The sequence below is a fragment of the Phocoena phocoena genome, chromosome 4 (assembly GCF_963924675.1).
Source record: "Phocoena phocoena chromosome 4, mPhoPho1.1, whole genome shotgun sequence".
In the NCBI taxonomy this organism is placed as follows: domain Eukaryota; kingdom Metazoa; phylum Chordata; class Mammalia; order Artiodactyla; family Phocoenidae; genus Phocoena; species Phocoena phocoena.
Genome location: NC_089222.1, coordinates 98,539,076 through 98,562,958, shown reverse-complemented (window position 1 = coordinate 98,562,958; position 23,883 = coordinate 98,539,076). Strand labels below are relative to the sequence as shown.

Sequence of the window (23,883 nt, the reverse complement as noted above, 5' to 3'; positions counted from 1 at the left end):
ACAAAAGCATTTCCCTAGGTCCATCTTCCTGAACCCTGTGCTCAGCCCTAGGCCCAGGGATGGTCAAGGGGAAACCAAAAGCCGGTGCTTTGCTGGTGATGGTAGACACGGAGCTTGGATGTGGAGGCCGAGGAGTCCACCCACGTGGAGTGAAGGGGAAGTAGGGTGGGAAGAGAAGAAACTTGGCAGCTCTCCCTGCTTGGAAATCCAGAGTTCTAGAATTCTAAATTTGAACTTGCCCTTCTATGTTGTTAGAAAGATATGTTTATAAAGGTGGGAGGCTAGAACATATTTCCTTTACTGTTTAGCTTTAAAAAAAAAAAAAACTTTTAAAGTATTCAAACATAAAGTACGTGGCCTCCATTTGTACTTCTGACCGCGCCCCACAAACAGGGGTGAGCGTGCCTTTTCCTTACATCCCACTCTTTTCTCAAACACAGCTGTTGCACTAGGAAATGGCCCAAATGTGGCTATGCTCCTATCTCCACCCTCCCTGTAGAATTCCCCCCTCCCCTCGCCTCTCCACTATTTAAGACAGTCAAACTTGATTTTAAGCAGGACGCCAAGACGCAAAGAAGACGCTAACTGGACGCCAAGAAGCGACCCTCTCAAGGGCCTCCTACTGGGACGCACGCCCTCACCAAGCCCCGCCCACTGCGCCCGGCCCAGTCCCCGCGGCATCCTGGGACATGTAGTCTTTGGATGGGGCAGCGGCTCTCCACGTCTCCTCCTCCAAGTTACCTTTCGCCCTCGGGACGTCGTGACGTTGCGTTCTTCGCGTTGTCGCCTCTTCCCTCTTCCTTTCCCTCTTAAGAAGCTCAGTCCCAGACTTCCGAGGACCTTTTACGACGTTGGGTCTGAGTCGGCCTCGGCGCCGGTCCACTTTTCGGCAAAGTGACGTGGACGTCAACAGCAATGGCGGAAGGAGAAGAGGTCCTGCCACTGCCAACGTCGGGGGGCGACGGCTGGTGAGTGAAAGCCCCGGGCTGCTTTGCACTGCCTTTCTATTCTGCCTTATCACCACCTTGCGGGTCCCCGCGGCACCGGCAGGCGCCGGCATGGAACGGGAAGACCCGTCCTCGAAGTCCGACGCCCTGCCCCGCCCCCTCTGCCTACTGGGTCTCCTGTGCCAGCCCAGTCCTGCCCAAGGGGCTAAGCCCGGACTCGATGGGAGAGGGGTGTCGTCCAGCTGCTGGGTCTCAGTTCGGCCCTCCCGGTTCGTCCGCCGGTTTCCAAACTGTGCTGGAGAAGGGTGGCTTCAGGGTTGGGTTTGGCCGGAATTCCTGGCCGGGGGAGTCAGAATAGGCTGGTGAGGAAGGAAGATTCGCGGATGCAGATCTCAGGTACTGGAATACCATTTGAAGAAAAGACCCTTGAAATGACCACTGCGACCTTTGCCTGAGGGTTCAGAGGTTGAGAGATTCACCCAGGGAGGATCCCTCCCACATAATTCAGACATTTTTTGTGCTAGGTTTTATTTCTCGTTTCGCGTTCCAGTAGTTAACACCCTTCGTCTCTTGCACACAAGTCGTCTTTTCCCTTCCTACCACTTTCCTCACAGCTCGATTTCAGAGATTTGGTTGCGATATAAGACACTGTTCATGCTTTACTCAAGCCTTTGTATGCTTACCTGGTCTATTCTCAGGGTTGTGGGAGGATCTCGGACAATTTTTGGTAGACTTTAGTCACCCAGTGTCGTTAATCTCTGGGAAAGTCTCCTACTTTTGAATTAATTGATCTTCACAATACACTTAGGGACAGCAATGTAAAAAAAAAAAGTGGAACCTTTAGAGGCTTGTAGAATTTTTACAATTGATGTAAGTGTATTGACTGCTGGTATTAGTTTTAGATCTGCTTGTTCATCATATATGTACAGCTCACTGGCACTCTAATTATAATCCAGGACATTTGTAGACATGGAGTTTAATTCCTCAGGAAGAAATATGGAAATCGGTGAAAAGGATAGATAATATAGTAATTGAGAAGTTCAAGTCTCAATTAGCAGACATCTCGCATCACCTTAGTACATGCACTCTCCAAGGTGTAGGATGAGAATTTATGTGACCTAGATGTAGTTTCTTTTCTCGATTTGCTTATCTTGGAGTTGGGGAGCTGTAATAGGAACACTCAGTAAGAAGGTAAAACTCCTCTGGTTCTTTGGGAAGAAAAGTTATATGAAAGTTCAGGGAGACAGAAACCATGTCCACTTGGAGTCATTGGGGAAGGCTTTACGGGGCTGGAGGTGTTTGAATTAGGCCTTGAAGAATGAGTAGGATCTAGACCAGCACTGTCTAATGGAAGTGTAACGTGTACCACACATGTAACTTAAATTTTCTAGTAGCCACATTAAAAAGAAACAGGTGAAATTAATTTTAATTATCTATTTTATTTAATTGAATATATCCAAAATATTATTTCAACATGTAATCATTGTTAAACAATACTGTTACATCTTTTTTGTACCAAGTCTTAAAATTCGAAGTGTATTTTACATTTATCATACATCTCTGTCTGGTTTAGCCACATTTCAAATGTTAAATAGCCACACATGGCTGGTGGCTAACATGCAGGGTCAGATTAACAGGCAGAAAGTTCTCTATGAAGTAATAACATGAGCAAGGACATAGGCAAGAAAACTAATGATTTGTCTGGAGCGTAAGGACTATAACGTCATGAAATTTGCTGTTTTGGAAGAGTGAATTCGTTGTATTATAAACTGGCTGTAATAGGCCACAAGGGGAAGTGTTTCTAGAGCTAAGGTGTCTTTGAGTTCTTAGGTTAGGAGGATTGTGAGCAGGTGTCTGGTTCACAGGGGCAAGGACCATGGAGTGAATGGTTGCTAGAGGTAGTATTTGTTCTCTCTGGCATTTCTGTATCTTTGGTGAGGCTTCCCATTTTTCTCTTTTTATTTTCACGACTGGAGGAACCCTGAGTGTTCTCTGATTTTTATTCTCCCTCCATTCTCTTCTAATCTTTTTCTCTACTCACTCCACGCACTGGTCCCCTAGAAGTGAGTTTGAATAGAGTCAGAAAAGATTTGGATTTGGAGCCACAAGTTCAGTGAAGCCTCTGTTCTTAGAGTGCTTGTTAATTGGGTTGTTATAGAATGGAGAGGCTTTATTCTTTTTTTAAAAAAAATGCTGTGACATTTTTATTGTAATTTTTTTAGATAGAAATTTTTGTGAAATATATATCTCATTGCCTAACCAAACTCATCTTAATGATTTAAGGTCATTCAGTTTACAAATGTAAGTGTATAAAAATAAAACTAGGGCTTCCCTGGTGGCGCAGTGGTTGAGAGTCCTCCTGCCGATGCAGGGGACACAGGTTCGTGCCCTGGTCCGGGAAGATCCCACATGCCGCGGAGCGGCTGGGCCCGTGAGCCATGGCCGCTGGGCCTAAGCGTCCGGAGCCTGTGCTCCGAGGCGGGAGGGGCCACAGTGGCGAGAGGCCCGCATGCGGCATAAATAAATAAATAAAACTAGGTCCCTGTCCTCGAGGAATTTGTGGACTAGTTAGAGGAGACACATTTAAGAACATCAATAACTGTTATATTTCTGTAACACACTGACACCTTTTGGGCCTATTTAGGCAGAAAGGGTAGATTGTTGCTGTTTAAATGGTCCCCTATAGCCATCCCTTTTTGAGATTGCTTTTTATTAGTTTTTCCTGTTTTCTTTCTTTGTTGTCAGTGGTATCTCCCAGTTTGTTCCTGATCTGTGTAGGTAAGTAACTGAACTTGTTAAATTATCTATTCATTTGTAAAAAGGCTCAGGATGGGGCCTGAAGAGCTTAAAAGTACAAGATGTCACTTTTACTTATTTACAGTTTTTCAATTATGTTCTAGATCAGTGTTTCTCAAAACTTAAATGTGCATTGGGGTTACCTGGAGAGTGTGTTAAAATGCAGATTCTGATTCAGTAGATTTGCTTGGGACCCGAGATTCCATATTTCTGACTGACCAGCTACTGGGTGATGGCATTTCTGGTTCATGAACCATACTCTGCTTATCAAGGTTCTAGGTAATGTGTATCTCCGAATGAGTTGGTCAGAGGAATATCTGTATGTATGTTATCTCTCTGTATGTTATAGTGTATTACCTAATACATTATACTATATATATCACATAATTATACTATAATTTATCTGACTACATGATTTATCATTGCTCTTTAGCTAGTGAACTTCTCATGGGCAGTGCTGATGGCAGGTGGCTCAGTAAATGTTTATTGTCTGAATGTGTGTATGATTTTACTTTTGTAAAATCATGTGCAGTAATATAGCAAGCTGTCAATTCATATAAATTTTCTGACTCCATTGTTTTTGTGAGCTGTGTAATTGTCTGCTGGTGTAATGCTCATTTTTTATGGAAAACCAGGGTTATCAGAAACTGTGTCAGCTCTCAAACTTTCTGAAATTGCATCCATATAAGCTCAGAGGGCATGGAGAAATCCTTGTAAAAATGTTTACAGTTTGAAATGATTTAAGTTTAATTAAAAAGTTAGTATAAGCTACAGGTTTGAAAATAAAAGAAATGTTAAATTATTACAGTCTAAAGATTGGTCATTATTCTTCTTGGTATTGAAGAAACCAGCTTTGAAATTGAGGCTTTCATTTTCTGAGGCTTTCTTTCTGAAATAACTCCTTAGGATCTAAAGTCATGATTAAAAAAAATTTTCTCTTTGGTGTACACATTGATTGTACAACAACTGTTGGTATTCTGAGTTTGCTTAGTTAAAATTTTTTGTACAACTTTTCTTAAATTGTTGCTAAACTTCTATTAAAATTGTAGAAATATCAGTTCCATAAAGAAGCTTCTATTGTTGTAATTTGAAATGCGAATAGGAATTGTTTTGAGAATAATGGGGTCTTTTTCAAAGTTTTGTGCACTTCGTGAATAGTACTCTCAGTGCTTTCCATTTCATAAGCATTGAAATAGAGATTTAAAGGGTCACTTAGGGAGCAGGTGATTGCAATTTCAGGCATGATAAAATCAATAAAGAAATACATTTAATATGAAAGAGAATGTAACCCATTGCTTAAGAAGAATATTGGTAGCTTGTAGTTCTAGCAAGACTAGATATTACCTTACAAAAAATGAAGAGAAAATGAACCTTACTGGCTGGAATTAGGAGTTTTTAAGTGACAACTGTTTGATTTTGTAAACTGTAAGTAGAGGGTAGACAAAAATTAGAAATTAAGACTTATTTTGTTTATAGTATTTACATTAATGTTATTATTATAATTCAGATTTTACTGTTTTTAGAGGTAATTCCTAAATAATAATTCACTTTTAGGATTTCGTTCCTGTGGATGTTTTAATATCCACAGGTAAGAGTTAGTAATTGGTTTTTGCACGCTAAAGAAATGTATTCAATTAATTTATTTCTATTTATTTGTACTCACTGCTGAGAATACAGGTGCATTCCCTCTCTGAGTATAGTGAGGCAGTTCAGGTGATTCTGGAGCACGAGTTAAGTGTACTGCGATACACAGCCAACTCATGAGTAGGTGTCTTCTGAACAGAATTGATAAAGTATGCTTGGCAAATCTTTTCTGCTGCTTATGGTGAAATGTGGATTCCACTTGGTATAAACCAAAGACAGTGCCCCCCCACCCCGCCCCATGTATCAAAAAGCAAAATAGAGGCAAAGCATTCCTAATTCATTCAGTAAACATTTACTAAATACTGGTTATATTCAAGCTGCTATGTAGTGTTGTAGAAAAAATTTGAAACATTTAAAACCAGAACTGTGCATTGTTCTGACATTCTTGGGCACTTCAGTTTTTCATCATTTTAGCCCTAGGAATAGATACATGAAGATGTCTTCTGAAGATACTTAAGTACTTGTGTTGTTGGAAATTACATGCTTTAGCAGAGTAGAATAGGATTATACAGCTTGAAAAGGGACAATGCTTGAAGTGACTTATTTAGATATTGAGAATTACACATGGAAAACAAATCAGTCCCATATGTTAGGTTCATAAGAGCAAATTGTTGTTTGTGGAAATGCAAGAGCAGTAAGAGCCAATTAAAAAAAAACACCTATTTCCTGAAATTTAATGTATATTTGTTTTTAAGAGTCTGTCTTACCTTTTGACCTGAGTCGAGAAAATGATGACTAATTAAATAATTTGTTTCACATCTTCCTTCTTCTCCAAGGTTAAAGGAGGTTTTTCTTATCCCTAAGCTGACATAGCATTTCGTAGTTGGGTGAGAATGCTGTAGCGTGTGCTTTCCTTACTTTAAAGCAGTTGTTACATAAAACTAGTTGCTGTGGTGGTATTTAATAATTTCACTAAGAAGATATAAGAAAATACTATGTTTACGTAGAGCTTTTATCTTTTGTATACTATCTTATTTTGGCTCTTAGAACAATTCTATGCAGAAGGGAAATTATGAATTATTGTCCTTTCCTTGTTAGAGATGAGAGAACAGGCATAGGGAGGTTAGACAATAGACCCAGTGAGTGGAAAATCTGGAACTTAAACTCATGGCTCTTTAAGCCCTGTGCTCTTTCTAAAGTTGATTGTGTGTACAGTGTATAGTTCACAAATACTTTAACAGACAGCTAGAGAGAACCCAGTTAAAAATATGCTAATCCTATACCCAATCAACCATGTGTTTTGAAACATACAATATGCAAAGTTGTGCTTTGTTGAACATATGGTGTGTATTTTCTGTGGCACTTTACAAGGCTCTAAGGATATGCATAAGCTGTGAAACACATTATTTTTCTTGCATCCACAGGAAGGGACAATTCATGAGTGATATGGTGGGATATGATACAGAGCATTATATATTATAACGTTATATCTCTATGGTTTTCATAATGTGTCCTCATATCTCTTGCCAAAAATCACTTAAATAGATTAGTTTTTTATCTTAAGATATTATGGTTACAGGGACTTCCCTGGTGGAGCAGTGGTTAAGAATCCGCCTGCCAATGCAGGGGACACGGGTTCGAGCCCTGGTCCGGGATGATCCCACATGCCGCAGGGCAGCTAAGCCCGTGCGCCACAACTACTGAGCCTGTGCTCTAGAGCCTGCGTGCCCTAGAGCCTGTGCTCTGCAACAAGAGGGGCCACTGCAAGGAGAAGCCCATGCACCGCAACGAAGAGTAGCCCCCACTTGCTGCAACTAGAGAAAGCCCGTGTGCAGCAATGAAGACCCAACCCAGCCAAAAATAAATAAATAAATAAATTTAAAAAAGATATTATGGTTACAAATATCATCTAGATTATATATATAATATGTTATATATTTAAATGTATTTATGTAATAAGTTACATATTAAATATATGTAAATATATAAGTAATACAATTATATGTATCATTTATGGAAGTAAAATTATAATTTTTGATTTACCTATTTAGTTTGTGAGAGCACAGTAGTGGTATTTAATTAGAACATGTAAACAGTTACACAGTTTTAATAACTCCCACCTCAGTAATTTTTTCATTGTTTTTATTCAGTGATGTAGGAGAAGTAAGAAACTTGCTTTTAAAATCGCTTCCTTGTGGTTATTGTCCCTCTAAAGAGTTTCTGGTCTCTGTTTTGAAGTATAGAAGTGACGCATAGAAGGATGTATTCATCTCATATGGGTGTGCAGTTGAATACCAAACATTCTTGAGCTTATTTAGTAGATTCCATTTAGATTTAACCACTGACATGAAAATAAATGAGAGCCTATTTTATTGAATAAGTTCTCACTAATGTAGGAATTCAGGTTTAAAAAATAAATCCGTTATGTATTTCTTTGCCGAACTATGATCTCCATTGGTAAAGTACCTTTGGAAAGAATTGCCCAAATGTTGCTAATATTGTCACCTCATTTGCAATAATTGTTCCTTTATCTTCCAAAATGATGGTTTCAAGAAAAGGAATATTGGGGGTATTTCTTTTCTCATTACATTTTGAGTAAAGTGGAAATTTGTAATAGAAACAGGTAATTTGCTGTTTTGTGTTGACTTGTGCTGTTTTCATCCCATTCTTTCTTTGAGGCAAAAGGTATACACTATTTTCAGTTTCCAGATAAACTAGTGCTTTGGTTGGGGGGTGAGGGGAAAGACGCTGATGCATTTCTTTTTGCCTTAAAAGTGCTAGAAAGTCACCTTATATGTATAGAAAAGAACAGTGTGTTGGGGACGTTTTATTTTGAGGAAGCATGGAAGAGGAAAAGGATTTAGAACACTCTCTAAAGTTAACTACTCATTAGTAGAGAGATATTCTTCCATTTTGTAAGCCAAGTCTTACAGAAAATGCATTGCAACATTACACATATGGTAAAGTTATAAGCAGCTTTTTTTTAAAATGCTTACACAAAAATTCCTGAGTTTTTTCTTAGCAGAAGAAGGTATACCATTGGTGCAATTTGATCTATGTGGATTATGGATCAAAAATAAGTTTATGAAAATTTAAAGCATCTGGTCCATTTGTACTGTAGTTAATTTTAGTAGTTTACAGAGCAGTCTGTGATCACTGTCTCCTTTGCCTATTGCACAGTGCTGAAATATTGTAGCTATCATGTTTGTTTGTCATCTCAAGCCAAGAGGACTAGATTTAGCACCTTCTTTACTTGGCCAAGATCCTAGTTAAACACAAATTCTGCGGAGGATTACAGTATTTGATAGGGGAATCTCCCAAAGCTTCTTTTGTGGATCTGATCCTGATACATAGTTTCACTATTTTTTTTTTTCAAGCTGGTGGATGGGGTGTTTTTCCCCTTGGCATTCAAATACACATTTTGTTAAAATACTGTAACAGTGTGTCTGACAAGAATCCAGATAACTTCAAGATTTTGCAGTTAACAAATTGTGCTCTCATGGACTGTAAGGTGTCATGGTCATTTCCAAATGTGCCATAATACTATTTGCTGTTAGAATGCTTTGATAATTTGAGATTGGTATTTTAAAATAAGTTGCATAATACATATTATGGTCAACTCCATCCATATCTACTGTACAAGCAAATCTGTAACAAAGTTCTGGTATTTCCATTTCGAACAAATGTCACGCAAAATATTCAGGAACAAAGTAAGGAGTTTTGGTTTGGTAGTAATTTGTAACAAGTGTGCTAACAATAGTAGCAAAATAAGTTCAGACAAAGCTTTGGTGCTGATGTCTCATGACCTGGGCATTAAGAAATAACCAGAAGTCTGATGGCACAAATTAAGTCATGAAACCACAACTCAACATGTGCAACTTGTCACTGTTACACAATTTGCTGGTGCTCAGGACTAGTTAGCTGGCTATTTTTGAGTTTTTTTTTTTTTTTTTTTGTGGTACCCAGGCCTCTCACTCTTGTGGCCTCTCCCGTTGCGGGACACAGGCTCCGGATGCGCAGGCTCACCGGCCATGGCTCACGGGCCCAGCCACTCTGCGGCATGTGGGATCTTCCCGGACCAGGGCTTGAACCCGTGTCCCCTGCATTGGCAGGCAGATTCTTAACCACTGTGCCACCAGGGAAGCCCTATTTTTGAGTTTTAAATAATTGATCAGAAGCTTGTGCCTGGGTATAATGTGTATACATGAGCAAGCTGGCCTGTCATTGTTTACTCTGTGCTCATCAGCGGTTTACATTCTAAACAAATTGGAATGAACTACAGCTCAAAAAGAGCCGCTCCCATCTCTGTTCAATGGGATTAGGTAATAGGACCTGGGCTAAAACCTTGGAGGAGCCAGCTAGACTGTAAGCTACATGAGAGCACCGGCTTTGTTTACTGCTAGATCTTCAGTGCCTCACACAGTGGCTAGCATGTAGTAGGTGCTTCAATACATATTTATTGAAGATTTGAAAAAAGAATACTTTTGTTAGGGAGGAAAGAATTCAGAGCATGGGTTAGAGAGAGTTACAGAAGTACTGCAAACTGAAGGCAGAGTGTTTTAACGAGAGAGTCTAACTTTGCAGAGTATGTGAAGATGAGGACCAGGAACGATGACTAATGACTCCTTGGAGCAGTTTTATTAGAGCAATGGAGGGTTTGAGTGAATGAGAAGAGACGACGTGGAGGCGAGTGGAGACTACAGTTTGCAGGGCGTTGAACCGTAAAGGGAAAGAGAGAGATGACTTTTTGAAAGGGAGGTCACATGTAGGACCTTTTGAATAAGCAAATGTGGAAATATTGGGGGAAAGGAGAATAATCATAGGCTATATTGTTCTTTATATATTTGAATGCTAGGAATACTTTCAGTGAAGAGTTCTGAGTCCATTTTATCTCTTGGCTCTGTTTAATACAGTAACCCCTCTGTATCCTTGAGTTCCATATACAGGAGTGTAGAACCTGTAGTTTTGGAACCTGGGAATACAGAAGGCCGACTGTACTATGGCATTTTATATAAGGGATTTGAGCATCTTTGGGTTTTTGGTATCTGCAGCGGGTCCTGGAATCAATCTCCAACCGATACGGAGGGATGACTATACTACTGCTAGCAGTCAGAGGTTTGAACAATATCCTTTGCAGTAGAAATAACACATTTAAGATGTTTACACAGCAGGTGTTGGGCTTTTATTGATTTCCCCTGTAATGCGGTTTTTGTATTTTTCTTGTAATCACATAATAATGTATCTTAGATCCTGACCATTTTAAGACACAAAATTAATTTTTTAAAAAATTGGTAATTTGGGTTTTCTCTAGTTTCTCTGTACTCTGCATTTAAGGTTAGGTGATTATGTATATTCTAGGTCCTAAGTGGTCTTTTTTTTTTTTTTTTTTTTTTTTGGTACTCGGGCCCCTCAGTGTTGTGGCCTCTCCCGTTGAGGAGCACAGGCTTCGGACGCGCAGGCTCAGCGGCCATGGCTCACGGGCCCAGCCGCTCCGCGGCATGTGGGATATTCCCAGACCGGGGCACGAACCCGCATTCCCTGCATCGGCAGGCGGACTCTCAACCACTGCGCCACCAGGGAAGCCCCTAAGTGGTCTTTTTGAACTACTATAATCTTTGATTTTTTAAATAATTACTGGAAAGGATTGGATTTTAAAGAATTTTGAAAACTAGTGAAGTTGACTTAGCTTACTTGGTAGACTGAGAAGCTTGATGAATTAAAACGATTTGTTTCCAACCCAGAAAACATTCTGTCCTAAGTGTTTTAGCAATTTATCTCAGTATGCTTTTGGGTGACAAGAGTCTATTTTGAAGTTGAATAGGCTATGTAAGTCATACAGGCCATCTAATAAGTTGCTGGGAATGATTGCTAATTGCTTAATTCTAGGGCTACTTCATTATTTCATATGTATGCTTTCTATTAAAAAAAATTATTGAGTGCTTACTTTGCCTTTAAAGATTTAATCTTGACTAAATGAAGAGTTAGTTAGTATTCCTACACGCATGTTTTCGCTTGTCTTCTAATTTTAGTTTTTTCCACATTTTACTGTTGTCTCATTTGTGCCTCAGGATTTGTGTCACATGTACCCAGCAGTGGTTCATGTGAACAGCAACTCACTGTCTGACACACTTCTTTTTGGGGAAACAGTGAATCTTCAATGCCTGTGGAGTCTTGTATGGAGACGGTCCTGAAAAAGAAAGTTGGAAAGGACAAATTCAGGCAAGGTGTAGTCATTAAGATGGAATGAAAGAGGAGTGGGAGTGATAGTCTAGTAGAACAGGAGATAATTCATGTGCTGTATAAATACTCTCCACCTCTTTTGATTGGATGGTATCTGATACTATCCCTGTTTTACAGGTGAAGAAACCGAGTTTGTATCTTAGGTCACACGGCTGTTAAAATTGTATAGAATCTGATGTCATGTTTTCTGATTTTAAATTTTATATTATTTTCTCTGTAACACATTGTTTCTAAGCCTTTATATTCTTAATTTTTGATGCTTTTGCTGTTGAGCTGCCATGGCAACTGTTTAGGAGTCTGTTCCTTTCCCACACCGGTAGTTAGCAAGTAGTATCAATTTGAGAAGTTAAAGAGGCAAGGCAAGCTGTTATCCCCTTAACAATGCTAAGGTGTGGCTTGGACCCTTCATAGTGATACACTCCCTTCATTGAAGTAGTAAATGAGGGTTGACACAAAAGCTTCCTCTTAAAGCCCTAAATTAAAGAGTCTGTAAACTATTTCTAATGAAGTTACTTTTTTGAGATGTAATTTATGAATCATAAAAATACATCCATTTAAAGTGTACAGTTCACTGGTTTTAGTATATTCCCAGAGTTAAGCAGTCATCACCATGATCTAAGTTTAGAGTGTTTTCATTACCCCCAAAGAAACCCCATACCCATTAGCATCCGTCTTATTCCCCTGTCACCCCAGGTCATAATGATCTACTTTCTATCTCTATACATTTGCCTATTTTGGACATTTCATGTGAACAAAATCATACATATGTGGCCTTTGTGTCTGATTTCTTTCACTGAGCATAATTTTCAAGGTTCACACGTGTTGCATGTTATCAACACTTCATTCCTTTCTATTGCTTAGTATTCCAGTGTATGAATACACATTTTATTTATTCATCAGATGATGGACATTTGGATTGTTTCTACTTTTTTGGCTATTATGAATAATATAGTACTGTTATAAATATTCTTTAGAAGTTTTTTGTTGTTGCCTTTTTTAATGTGATAAGACATACATAACATAAAATTTGCCATTTTAACATGTACAATTAAGTGACATTAAATACATTTACAATGTTGTGCAACCATCACCACTGTCTATTTCCAGAATTTTTGATCATCCCAAACAGAAACTCTCTACCTAATAAATAATAGCTCCCCATTGCCCCCTACCTCCAGCCTCTATTCTACTTTTTGTCTTTATGAATTTACCTATTTTAGGTACCTCATATAAGTGGAATCATACACTGTTTGCCCTTTTGTGACTTTTTTCCCCCACTTAGCATTTGTCTTCAGAGTTCATTCATGTTGTAGCATGTGTCAGAATTTCCTTCCTTTTTAAGGCTAACATTCCATTGTATATATATATGTACCACATTTTGTTTATCCATTCATACATCAATGAATATTTGGGTTGTTTCTACTTTTATGGCTGTTGTGAATAATACTGCTGTGAACATGGATGTACAAATACCTGTTTGAATCCTTGCTTTCAGTTCTTTTGGGTATATACCCTGAAGTGGAATTGCTAAGTAATATGGTAAATCTGTGTTCAACTTTTTAAAGACCTGCCAAACTTTTCCACAGTTGGCTGTACCATTTTTCATTCCCACTAGCTAACAATGCACAAGAATTCTAATTTCTCCATATTTTTGCCCCCTCCCCCCCTTTGTTTTTGATACTAGCCATCCTAATGGATGTGTTGTATAGTATCTCATTGTGGTTTATGTACAAGTTTTTGTGTGGTGTATGTATTGTATTCTCTCCTGTGTATGTATACCTAGGAGTAGAATTGCTGAGTCATATTGCAACTTTAACATTTTGAGGATCTGTCAAACCAATTTCAAAAATAGCTGAACCATTTTACATTCCTACCAGCAATGTATGAAGGTTCCAGTTTCTATTATGACTTTTCGGTATTAGCCATCCTTGTGAGTGTGAAGTGGCATCTCCTTTGTGGGTTTTCCTTTTTCTCATTGTGGTTTTGATTTGAGTTTCCCTAATGGCTAATGATGATGTGTGTCTTTTTATGTACTTATTGGCTATTTGTGTATCTTTTTGTTTTTAAAGAAACATGAGTAGTTTTTATTTATTAATTAATTCATTCACTTAGGCTGCGTTGGGTTTTTGTTGCTGTGCACGGGCTTTCTCTAGTTGCAGCGAGCAGGGGCTACTCTTCGTTACGGTGCCCGGGCTTCTCACTGCAGTGGCTTCTCTTGTTGTGGAACACGGGCTCTAGGCACAAGAGCTTCAGTAGTTGTGGCATGCGGGCTCAGTAGTTGTGGCTCGTGGGCTCCAGAGCGCAGGCTTAGTAGTTGTGGCGCATGGGCTTATTTGTTCCGCGGCATGTGGGATCTTCCTGGGCCAGGGATTGAACCCGTGTCCCCCGCATTGGCAGGCGGATTCTTAACCACTGCGCCACCAGGAAAGCCCCTGTGTATCTTTATTTTGGAGAAAGGAGAGTTGTCAGATGCTTTGGAAAGGTCAAATTAAGGTAAATATTTGATTATTAGGAAGGAGCATAGGGAGAGCGGTCCCTCTGGAGTTGTGGGTGTCAGAGAAGGAGGAGGAATGATTGGGTGCGTAAGAGGAGGAGTTGAGTGGAAGATGAGGGAGAAGTGGTGACATATATTGTCAAGAATACTTTCAGAAAGCTTTGCTGGGAAAGGAACAACCAAGAGTTTGGTTACTTACATGAAAGGAAAGTTTGGAGGAGTTTTTGTGGTTGTCATTATTGATGTTGTTTCTAATAGCAATACTTGAGTATATGGCTCAGAGGAAAGAGCCAGTGGAGAAAGAGAAGTGGAAGATAGGAGAGAGGGGGATAATGGTGGCACATGGCTCTAGAGGAATTGGGGTGGGGTGGGGTGGGGGAGGGAGGGATGAGGGAGATAAGACCCAGGTGAAGTTATCAGTCTTGGACTAGAGAAAGGATACCTAGACATCTGTGCATATAGGGAAGAAGGAAATGATGTCTGGGATAATAAGTTACTTATGTTTGGTTTTGGAGAGTGGCTGAGATCAAAGAGAAGAGAAGCCTGCTGTCCTATATTTTCTCTTTGGAGTCAGAAGTAATGTCACTTGAGGTAAAGTGGGCTGGGTAGGGAGTCTGAAGAAAGTGGTAAATAGAAGATTTTTAGGTAACATTGATGCCTAGAAGAAATAGATGGTGGTGAATATATGATAGCATCATGAAGTTGTCTTAATTTCTTTTCCCATGAAGTCCTCAGTGAGCAGAGTATAGGAACAAAGAAAGTAGAACTGGTTAGATTATCCCATTGTTAGGAGTTTGCAGCTTTCTGAATGTGGCAGGAAGACAAAGGAGTGAAGTTCAGGGTGTTAAGAATGTGCTTGAAGTCTTAGGCCATGGAATTAATACTGAGGACATAAAGTGAAGCCACATGAAAGTTCTTATAGCAAATCTGTGCCACCCTTCCACCTTCTACTTTTAACTCCTTACACAGGAAGCATGGGGAGGATATCCCTTCTCCAAAATTAATTTTCTTCCATGCTCAAAAATAGAAACAAATATTTTTACATCTTTTAACTTCCTTCCAAGTTTATCATATATTTAAACTTTTAGAAATTTTGTTGTCAGTATGGGTTGCACTTGTTTATTTTTTTTTTACACTTTCAGTGTTCAGTATGAGAGAACTAAAATAAATTAATATATGTATGTTACATATGTCACATTGTTTTCTTCTTACTGATTATGTGAAATAGTCTTAAGTAGTAGATACTTAATACTTTAAGCAAGGACATATATGTTTGAGGTGAGAATTATTATCATCTTTTTTCTCCTTGCAAATATTTGTGCATTTTCGAGGATACAGATAATAATCCCCCCTAAAACAAAACAAAACAAAACAAAATAAATTAAAATTCCCCTGTAAGTAAACCACTAGAAATAAACTTTTTAAATATCCTTCCCCATGTGTATGGGAAAGACTGGGTGGGGAGTGGGAATAATGTACTTTTTCTTTTAAACATGTATGCTTGGATGTTAATTTTATTTTATTTTTTTAGTTATTTCTGAGATAATACATTTTAAAGTAATAACTAGAATTATGACTTATAACATTATACCTTCTACTCCACCATCTTGGTTCCTCCCTGGATGTTAATTTTATTTTTAAAATTTTTTCTTAAAAACTTAATACATGTCCTTAATATCATAAACAGTTTCCATTTTATTAATTGTTTTTTAGCATTTTAAACTGTTGCTTAGTATTTCATCTGCTGATTTAAGTCAATTCCTCGTTTTAGGACAATTTACATTGTGTGTAGTTTTTCATAGTTAAAATAAGCACTGCTTTGAACATGCCTGTAGCTGACTCACTTTACTCATTCTTAATTATTGCTTGGTGAAAGGTATATATGTTAAAAAGGAATCCATAAATGTTATTTAAATTATTCAAAAAGTACATACAAATATAATATGTATTATAAGTATACTCAAGCTGTACTGACTGATGCTATGTGAGAAGTGAAAGTTTCCTTCCTATTTCATTTCTCTGAAGTACCCACCTTTCATGATTCTGTTTTTTGTTCAAATGGATACTATCACAATTCTAAATAATATTTGATGCCTGCATTACCTAACTTTTAACATTAAAGAATATTGATTATTGAATAATTCTTGAGGGAATTTGTGCTAAGGATAAGTGGGAAAAGATTAGCACAAGGAAAATTTAGAAAGTACATAAATACCAAACAGTAGGGGGACAGCCAAATCAATTACTCAGCCATTAAAAATCTTATTTTTTAAGAGTATTGAATGACTCAGAGAAATGTGTATGATATTTTTGAAAAATATAAATGAGTGAATCCTGCAGAGCATAAAATTATATATTCAATATAAGGACTTACCTGGTAGTCCAGCGGGTAAGATTCCAAACTCCCAATGCAGGGGGCTCGGGTTCGATCCCTGGTCGGGGAACTAGATCCCTCACACATGCTGCAACTAAGAAGTCCACATGCCGCAACTAAAGATCCTGCATGCCACAACTGAGACCTGGTGCAGCCATAATAGATAAATAAATAAATATTTTAAAAAATACGCTTATTAAAAATATACATGTATTCAATATAACAGTTTTTATGTGTATATATGTTTCTGTACACACACACATACACTTACACACATACATATATATGAAGAACTGAAAAGTTATTTACGGAATGTTAATCTTATGGTAATAGAATTGTGGTTGTTTCTGGTTTTTTTTTTTTTTTTTACTTTTAATTGGAGTACGGTTGATTTACAATGTTTTGTTAGTTTCAGGTGTACAGCAAAGTGAATTAGTTACGCACATAGATATATCCACTCATTTTTAGATTATTTTCCCATATAGGCCATTACAGAGTATTGAGTGGAGTTCCCTGTGCTTTACAGTAGGTCCTTTTTAGTTATCTATTTTATATATAGTAGTGTGTATATGTTAATCCCAACCTCCCAATTTATCCCTCCCCCCCCAACTTGTGGTTGGTTTTTAAATTTTTTTATACATTGACCAAATTCTCTAAAATGACTTTTAAAAATGGGATAATATCATTAAAATAAAGTAATATAAAGATAGTGTATTGATTTTTGTTTGACTGTTTTACCGAAAAAGGCCACAATAGAAAATATAAGTGCCATATAGACCAGTTAGCTGTTCAGAATTAGAAAAAGCCATTTTAGAGCCACATTCTTCCCTCCAAGACTTACTCCTTCACTCATAAATACTGGTCACAAGGAGTGCAGTTCCTTATGAAAATGACTGAACAAAAATCTCACCAAGATAGTAAAGAAAGCAGAAAATTTATCCTCAGAAGCATTTTCACATTTTAAAGAGAGGCAGTATTTTAATGCATTTATTTACTTGGTTTAACTTAAACTTAGAAATAAATTATTTGGAGCTCCCCTGGTGGCACAGTGGTTGAGAGTCCGCCTGCCAATGCAGGGGACGCGGGTTCGTGCCCTGGTCCGGGAAGATCCCACATGCCGCGGGAGCGGCTGGGCCCGTGAGCCATGGCCACTGAGCCTGCACGTCCAGAGCCTGTGCTCCTCAACGGGAGAGGCCACAACAGTGAGAGGCCCGCATACTGCAAATAAATAAATAAATAAATAAATAAATAAATAATTTGACTATGTGATCCCTAAATTATTTTGAAATTCCATGTAAAGAAATCCCATAGTAACATGCTATCCCAAGTTCTTTATTAATAATAACACCATTAACTTTATAATGGTGAAATATATTTGTAAGAATCTTAAGGTCCCTTACATGTTTTTAGTTATCTTTTTTTGTAATATAATTTAAATAGAAGAAAATGCACCAATTTTAAGGGTACAGTTTGATGAGTTTTACCCAGCGTGTACAATCATGTAGCCAGCACTGCACTTCCATCACCCCAAAAAGTTCCCTGTACTGCTTTGTAGTCAGTCCCTTTTCCTACCCCCAGCCCTGGAAACCACTAATCTGTTTCTATCCCTATAGTTCAGCCTTTTGTAAAATTTCAGTTAAATGGAACCATTCAGTATATACTAGTCTTTTGATCTAGCTTTTTTCACTAAAAACATAATGCTTTTGAGATTCATCCATGTTGTTACATATAGTTTCTGCCTTTGAAATCAGAGTAGTATTCCATTTTATACTACAATTTGTTTTTCCAATGATGAGTGTGATGGGCATATGTATTTTTCCATTTGGGGGCTGTTATAAACAAAGTTGCTATGAATATTCGTATATAAGTCCTTGTGTGAATACATGCTTTTGTTTTTCTTAGGTAAATATCTAGAAGTTGAATGGAAAAAATTATGTTTAACTTTATAAGAAACTGCTGAACTGGATACCAAGTTCAGTTCCATTCTTCATGCCCACCAACTGTATATGAGAGTTGCAGTTTCGCCCTACAATAAATAACATTTGGTGCTGTTAGTCTTTCAGTTTTTCTGGTGGGAATATAGTGCTATCTCATTATGGGTTTGATTTTTATTTTACTTTCCTAATGACTAATGATGTTGAGCTGCTTTTCATGTACTTATTTCCCGTTCATATGTCTTCTTTTGTGAAGTGTCTGTTCAAATTACTTGCCCATTTTTTGTTAATCAGGCTTTTGTCTTACTATTAATGTTACTCAACGTGGGAGTGTGGCTGCTCCCTGCTCTGAAGCCAATAAAGAGGCATGGTGGAAAGGAAGGTTTGTTTTATTTGGGGGGCCAGCAGAAGGGGGTGGTGGGTGGACTCCTGCCCATAGGCCAACTCCCACCCACTGACAGTCAGTGGGCAAGAGCTTTTATAGGTGAAAAGAGGGGACTACATGCAGAAACAGCATAGTCAGCTCTGACAGTCACCTTGAAATTGGACATGTGGTGGTCTGATCAGCGTCATTTTGTTTGTTTTAAGTACAATTAATCTTCAGTTCCAGGGCCGGTTTGTTCCCATTTCTTTGAGGCCAGTTCTCAGAATTGTGGCAGCTTATGTCATGGCTACAGTCTGGTCGTCAAGTGGTTAACTTCTTCCACCTGGTGGGGGTTTTAGTATCTATAAGACAGCTCACAGGATATGGCTCAGAATACTATCTGTAGCCCTTAAAGAGGAACTAAAGGTCCTTGACTATGCTTAGTAACTAAACTATTATTATTTAGTTTGTTGGACTGTTTTCCTTTGTTTCTGCATTTTCTCATTTCTCTGATTAAACTTATTCTTTGGCTGAAGTTTTTCCACACACAAAAGGCTGGCTGAGGACATGGGGGCAAGGACCATAAGGTCCTGCTCTGTTTCATTAAGTTGTAAGCATTTGGTGTACTTTTTGGACACAGTCCTTTATCAGAAATTTTACATTTTTTTCTCTCAATCTATGGCATGTCCTTTCTTTGTTTTTCTTTTCAAGAGAAGTTTCTAATTTTAATGAAATCTAATTCATCAGTTTTTCCTTTTATGGATCATCCTTTTGGTACATATCTAAGAACTCCTTTGTAACCAAGGTTACAAAGATTTTCTCCTATGTTTTTCTTTCTAAAAGTTTTATAGTGTTGTTCTTGCTTTCAGATCTGAGACTTGCACCATGCCTGCCTCTTGTCTGCTAATTTGAGATCCTTTCGCACTCTTTCCATTTGGTTCTTTACTTCCTTTTCTGCCTGTTTCTGGCTTTGCACACCTTCTGATCAGAATATATCCTGTTGCCTTTTCTGGGGACTCCGAGTTCCAGTCCTGTCCCATTTCTTCCTGGAGGTCAAAATACATTGGAAATCCCCTTTGATTTTGTTACGATAAGAAAAAGTCAATTTTTTAAAATGAATTATTTGTTTTCTAATGCTGATCCTGCCTTTTAAAAAAATTTTATTATTTTTTAAAGTTTTTGGCTGCATTGGGTCTTCGTTGCTGCACACGGGCTTTCTCTAGTTGCAGTGTGCAGGCTTCTCATTGCAGTGGCTTCTCTCGTTGTGGAGCACAGGCTCTAAGCACGTGGGCTCAGTAGTTGTGACACGCGGGCTCCAGAGCACAGGCTCAGCAGTTTTGGCGCACGGGCTTAGTTTCTCCGCGGCATGTAGGATCTTCCTGGACCAGGGATTGAACCTGTGTACCCTGCATTGGCAGGCGGATTCTTAACCACTGCACCACCAGGGAAGTCCCAAAAAGTCAGTTTTAATTTAAAAGTCAGCTATTGGATTCTCTTTGGTTTTCTATATAAATGATTTTACTTAGAAATAATAATTATATATTTCATTTCATTTAGTCTACTTATATTTGTTTGTCTTACTGCATTGGTCAGGTATCTGGTAATAACGTTGGTAAGTAGAAGCAGCACAGGCATTCTTGTCTTGTTCCCAATCTTAACAGGAATGAGTTTCAAGTTTTGTTTTTTCCATTAAAAATGACATCTGCAATAGGTTTTTAGGAGAAAGCCTTTAAAAAGCTAAAAAAATTCCCTATTTCAGGTTTTCTAAGAGTTGATAACATCTGGAGAAGAAAAAACTTAACTTTATTAAATGCTTTTCTTTATCATTGATCACCCAATCTCTCATTCTTTGCCATTAATGTGGTAAATTACAGTGAAAGATTTTTTTTAAACACTGAAACTTCCTTTCACTTTTATGATTAATTCAACTTAGTCACAATGTACTATTTTTTAATACATTGCTAGATTTGAATTCTTTGCATTTTTCAATGTTATAAGTCAAGTTGGCCAATATTTTTTACCTGTTTTTTGTTTTCAAAATTAAACTTAATGGCTTGGCTTTTTCCTTTGTTCTGTAAGAAGTTTTATGAACAAGGATTTTCTGTTCCTTGAGAATTAAATAGAACTTGCTTGTCAAGAAAAAAAAGTCAGCTATTGTTCAGTAATAATAACAACAGTAATAGTATTCGTGGCGTCTATTTATTGAAGAATTATTATGTGCCAAGTATTGCACTGAATGCTTTGTGTTCAGAAATTTGTTTAAGTGTTAACTGATCTAATATAGGCACTGCTTCTATATATGTTACTTGCTTGAGATTACATGGCTGTTGAGTTGGGCCAATATTGGATCTCAGATCTGACTCTAAAGTCTGGATTCATGAACTTTTTTTAAAGATTTATTTATTTTATTTTTGGCTGCATCGGGTCTTAGTTGCGCTGCGCGGGCTTTTTGTTGTGGTGCACAGGCTTCTCTGTAGTTGTGGCGTGCAGGTTTTCTCTCTCTAGTCGTGGCACGCAGGCTCCAGGGTGCGTGGGCTCTGTAGTTGTGGTGTGTGGGCTTAGTTGCCCTGCATCGTGTGAGATCTTAGTTCCCTGACCAGGGATTGAACCCGCGTCCCCTGTGTTGCAAGGCGGATTCTTTACCACTGGACCACCAGGGAGGTCCCATGAACTGTTTTGGTATACTGAATATAGTTGAATTTTTTAAATTATGGTAGAATAGATACATAAAACTTACCATTTTAACCTTTTAAGTATACAGTTCAGTAGTGTTAACTATATTCCCATTGTCGTGCAGCTAATCTCCAGAACTCTTCTTCTCTTGTAAAACTGAGACTCTATACCCATTAAACACAAACTCCTCATTCCCCCACTGCCTCCAGTCCCCAGCAGCTGCCATTCTGCTTTCTGTCTCTATGAATTTGAGTATTCTAGGTGCTCATATAAGTGGAATTGTACATCATTTGTCTTTTTGTGACTGGCTTATTTCATTTTGCATAATGTCCTCAAGATTCATCCATGTTGAAGCATGTGTCAGAATATCCTTTTCTAAGGCTGTATGATATTCCATTGTGTGTGTGTGTGTGTGTGTGTGTGTGTGTGTATATGTATACATGCATACATACATACATGTATATGTATACACACACACCCTATTTTGTTTATCTGTTTATCCATCAAAGGGTATTTAAATTGCATCCACCTTTGGCTATTATGAATAATGCTGTTATGAACATGAGTGTACAGATATCTGTTTAAGTTTCTGCTTTCACTTCTCTTGGGTATATATCCAGAAGTGGAATTGCTGGAGCATATGGTAGTTCTATTTTTAAATTTTTTTGAGGAATAGCCATACTATTTTCCAAAGTGGCTACACCATTTTACATTCCCACCAACAGTGCATGGAGTTGCAGTTTCTCCACATCCTCACCAACATTTATTTTGTTTTTTCATTCTTTTTTAAAATAATAGCCATCCTAATGGGTGTGAAGTTTTAATAGACTTGATTTTTAAATTCTTCCAGACTTTCTTGGGAAGAATGAATAATTAATAAGTATTATGTATGCATCATACACTTAACCAATTGAATTATTGATATTAATGTTCAAAATTATGAGACAGTCATGGATTTCCCTGGTGGTGCACTGGTTAAGAATCCGCCTGCTAACGCTAATGCAGGGGACACAGGTTCGATCCCTGGTCCTGGAAGATCCCACATGCCGTGGAGCAACTAAGCCTGTGTGCCACAGGTATTGAAGGCCGTGTGCTCTAGGGCCCATGCTCGGCAACAAAAGAAGCCACCGCAATGAGAAGCCTGCGCACCGCAAGAGTAGCCCTCGCTCACCACAACTAGAGAAAGCCCACACACAGCAACGGAAACCCGACGCAGCCAAAAATAAATTTAAAAAAATAAAATTAAAAACAGAAAAGAGACAGTCATAATAGCCACAAAGTTGAAACAAATCAAATGTCCATTAAGTGATGAATAGATAAAATATAGTACATTCAATGAAATATTTTTTGGCAATAAATAGCATGTACTGATACATGCTACAACAATGAAAACGTTATGCTAAGTGAGAGAAACCAGACATAAAAACCATGTATGTATGGTTTTATATATAAAATATCCAGAATAGATAAATGTATAGAGACAGAGAGTAAATCACTGGTTGCTAGGCTCTGAGAGGTGGGTATAGGGGAATTCAGAATGGCTGATAATGAATATGGATTTTAAGTGCAGAAAGATATGTAAAAAAATTTTAGGCAATGGACTGTCTTGTTTTCATCTCCTATTTGGAGTGTGTACAATTAAACTTTGCAAACATTTTGAAATTATAGGGAAGAGAAGTGTTTAGAACATGATTAGGAAGAAAACAGAATTTAGAAAAAAATGTAATATATAGTTAGTTTTTCCCAGTGGCAAATTTTCTGTAACTTTTAAGTTTTAGGAACACAACGTATAGTATAATCTAGTTGCTTTTAAAAATTAAAACTTTAAATATGATTCAATGTACAGCTTATTTGGAAAATAATTACAAAACTTCAAATTGAATTTATTAATCCTAGAAGCATTTAGAAATGAATACTTAATTTGGTAGTGTTTGAAAATCCATGTCCCGTCACCCCCTTAACTTGCGTTGTGCAAATGCTTCAGTGTGCTAGAAGTTACTCACCATTTGGTTGAGGAAGAAAAATCTAATTCAGTTGCTAACTTAAATATAATCATTAAAATAATTCATATAAATTTAGTCACATTGTTTGCCTTGCTGTGATTAGCAGATCGGGTTACAGTGCTTAGATAAGGTGATTTTGCCACAGAACATCAGGTATGGAGAAATTCCATTAGGATTTATTTAAGTTTTGAAAATATGTCATTGATAGATCATTGACAGAAACCTATACTGTTTTTTAAAATTAATTAATTTATTTGTTTTTATTTTTGGCTGTGTTGTGTCTTCGTTGCTGTGCATGGGCTTTCTCTAGTTGACGCAAGCGGGAGCTACTCCTCGTTGTGGTGAGTGGGCTTCTCATTGTGGTGGCTTCTCTTGTTGCAGAGCATGAGCTCTAGAGCGCAGGCTCAGCAGCTGCGGTGCATGGGCCCGCCCAGCTGCTCTTCGGCATGTGGGATTCTCCCAGGCCAGGGATCG

At 38.0% G+C, this 23,883-nt stretch overlaps 1 protein-coding gene across 1 annotated transcript in view; it reads left to right on the top strand.

Annotated features, from left to right (window-relative positions):
* Positions 1–906: 906 nt before the first annotated feature.
* The window catches only part of TBC1D23 (TBC1 domain family member 23), a 65,840-nt gene continuing 42,863 nt past the window's right edge, over positions 907–23,883 (top strand). The window contains exon 1 of the mRNA XM_065876148.1: positions 907–968. Within this exon, the coding sequence (XP_065732220.1) occupies positions 916–968 (53 nt within the window). The 5' untranslated portion in view covers positions 907–915. The remainder of the gene's footprint in view (positions 969–23,883) is intronic.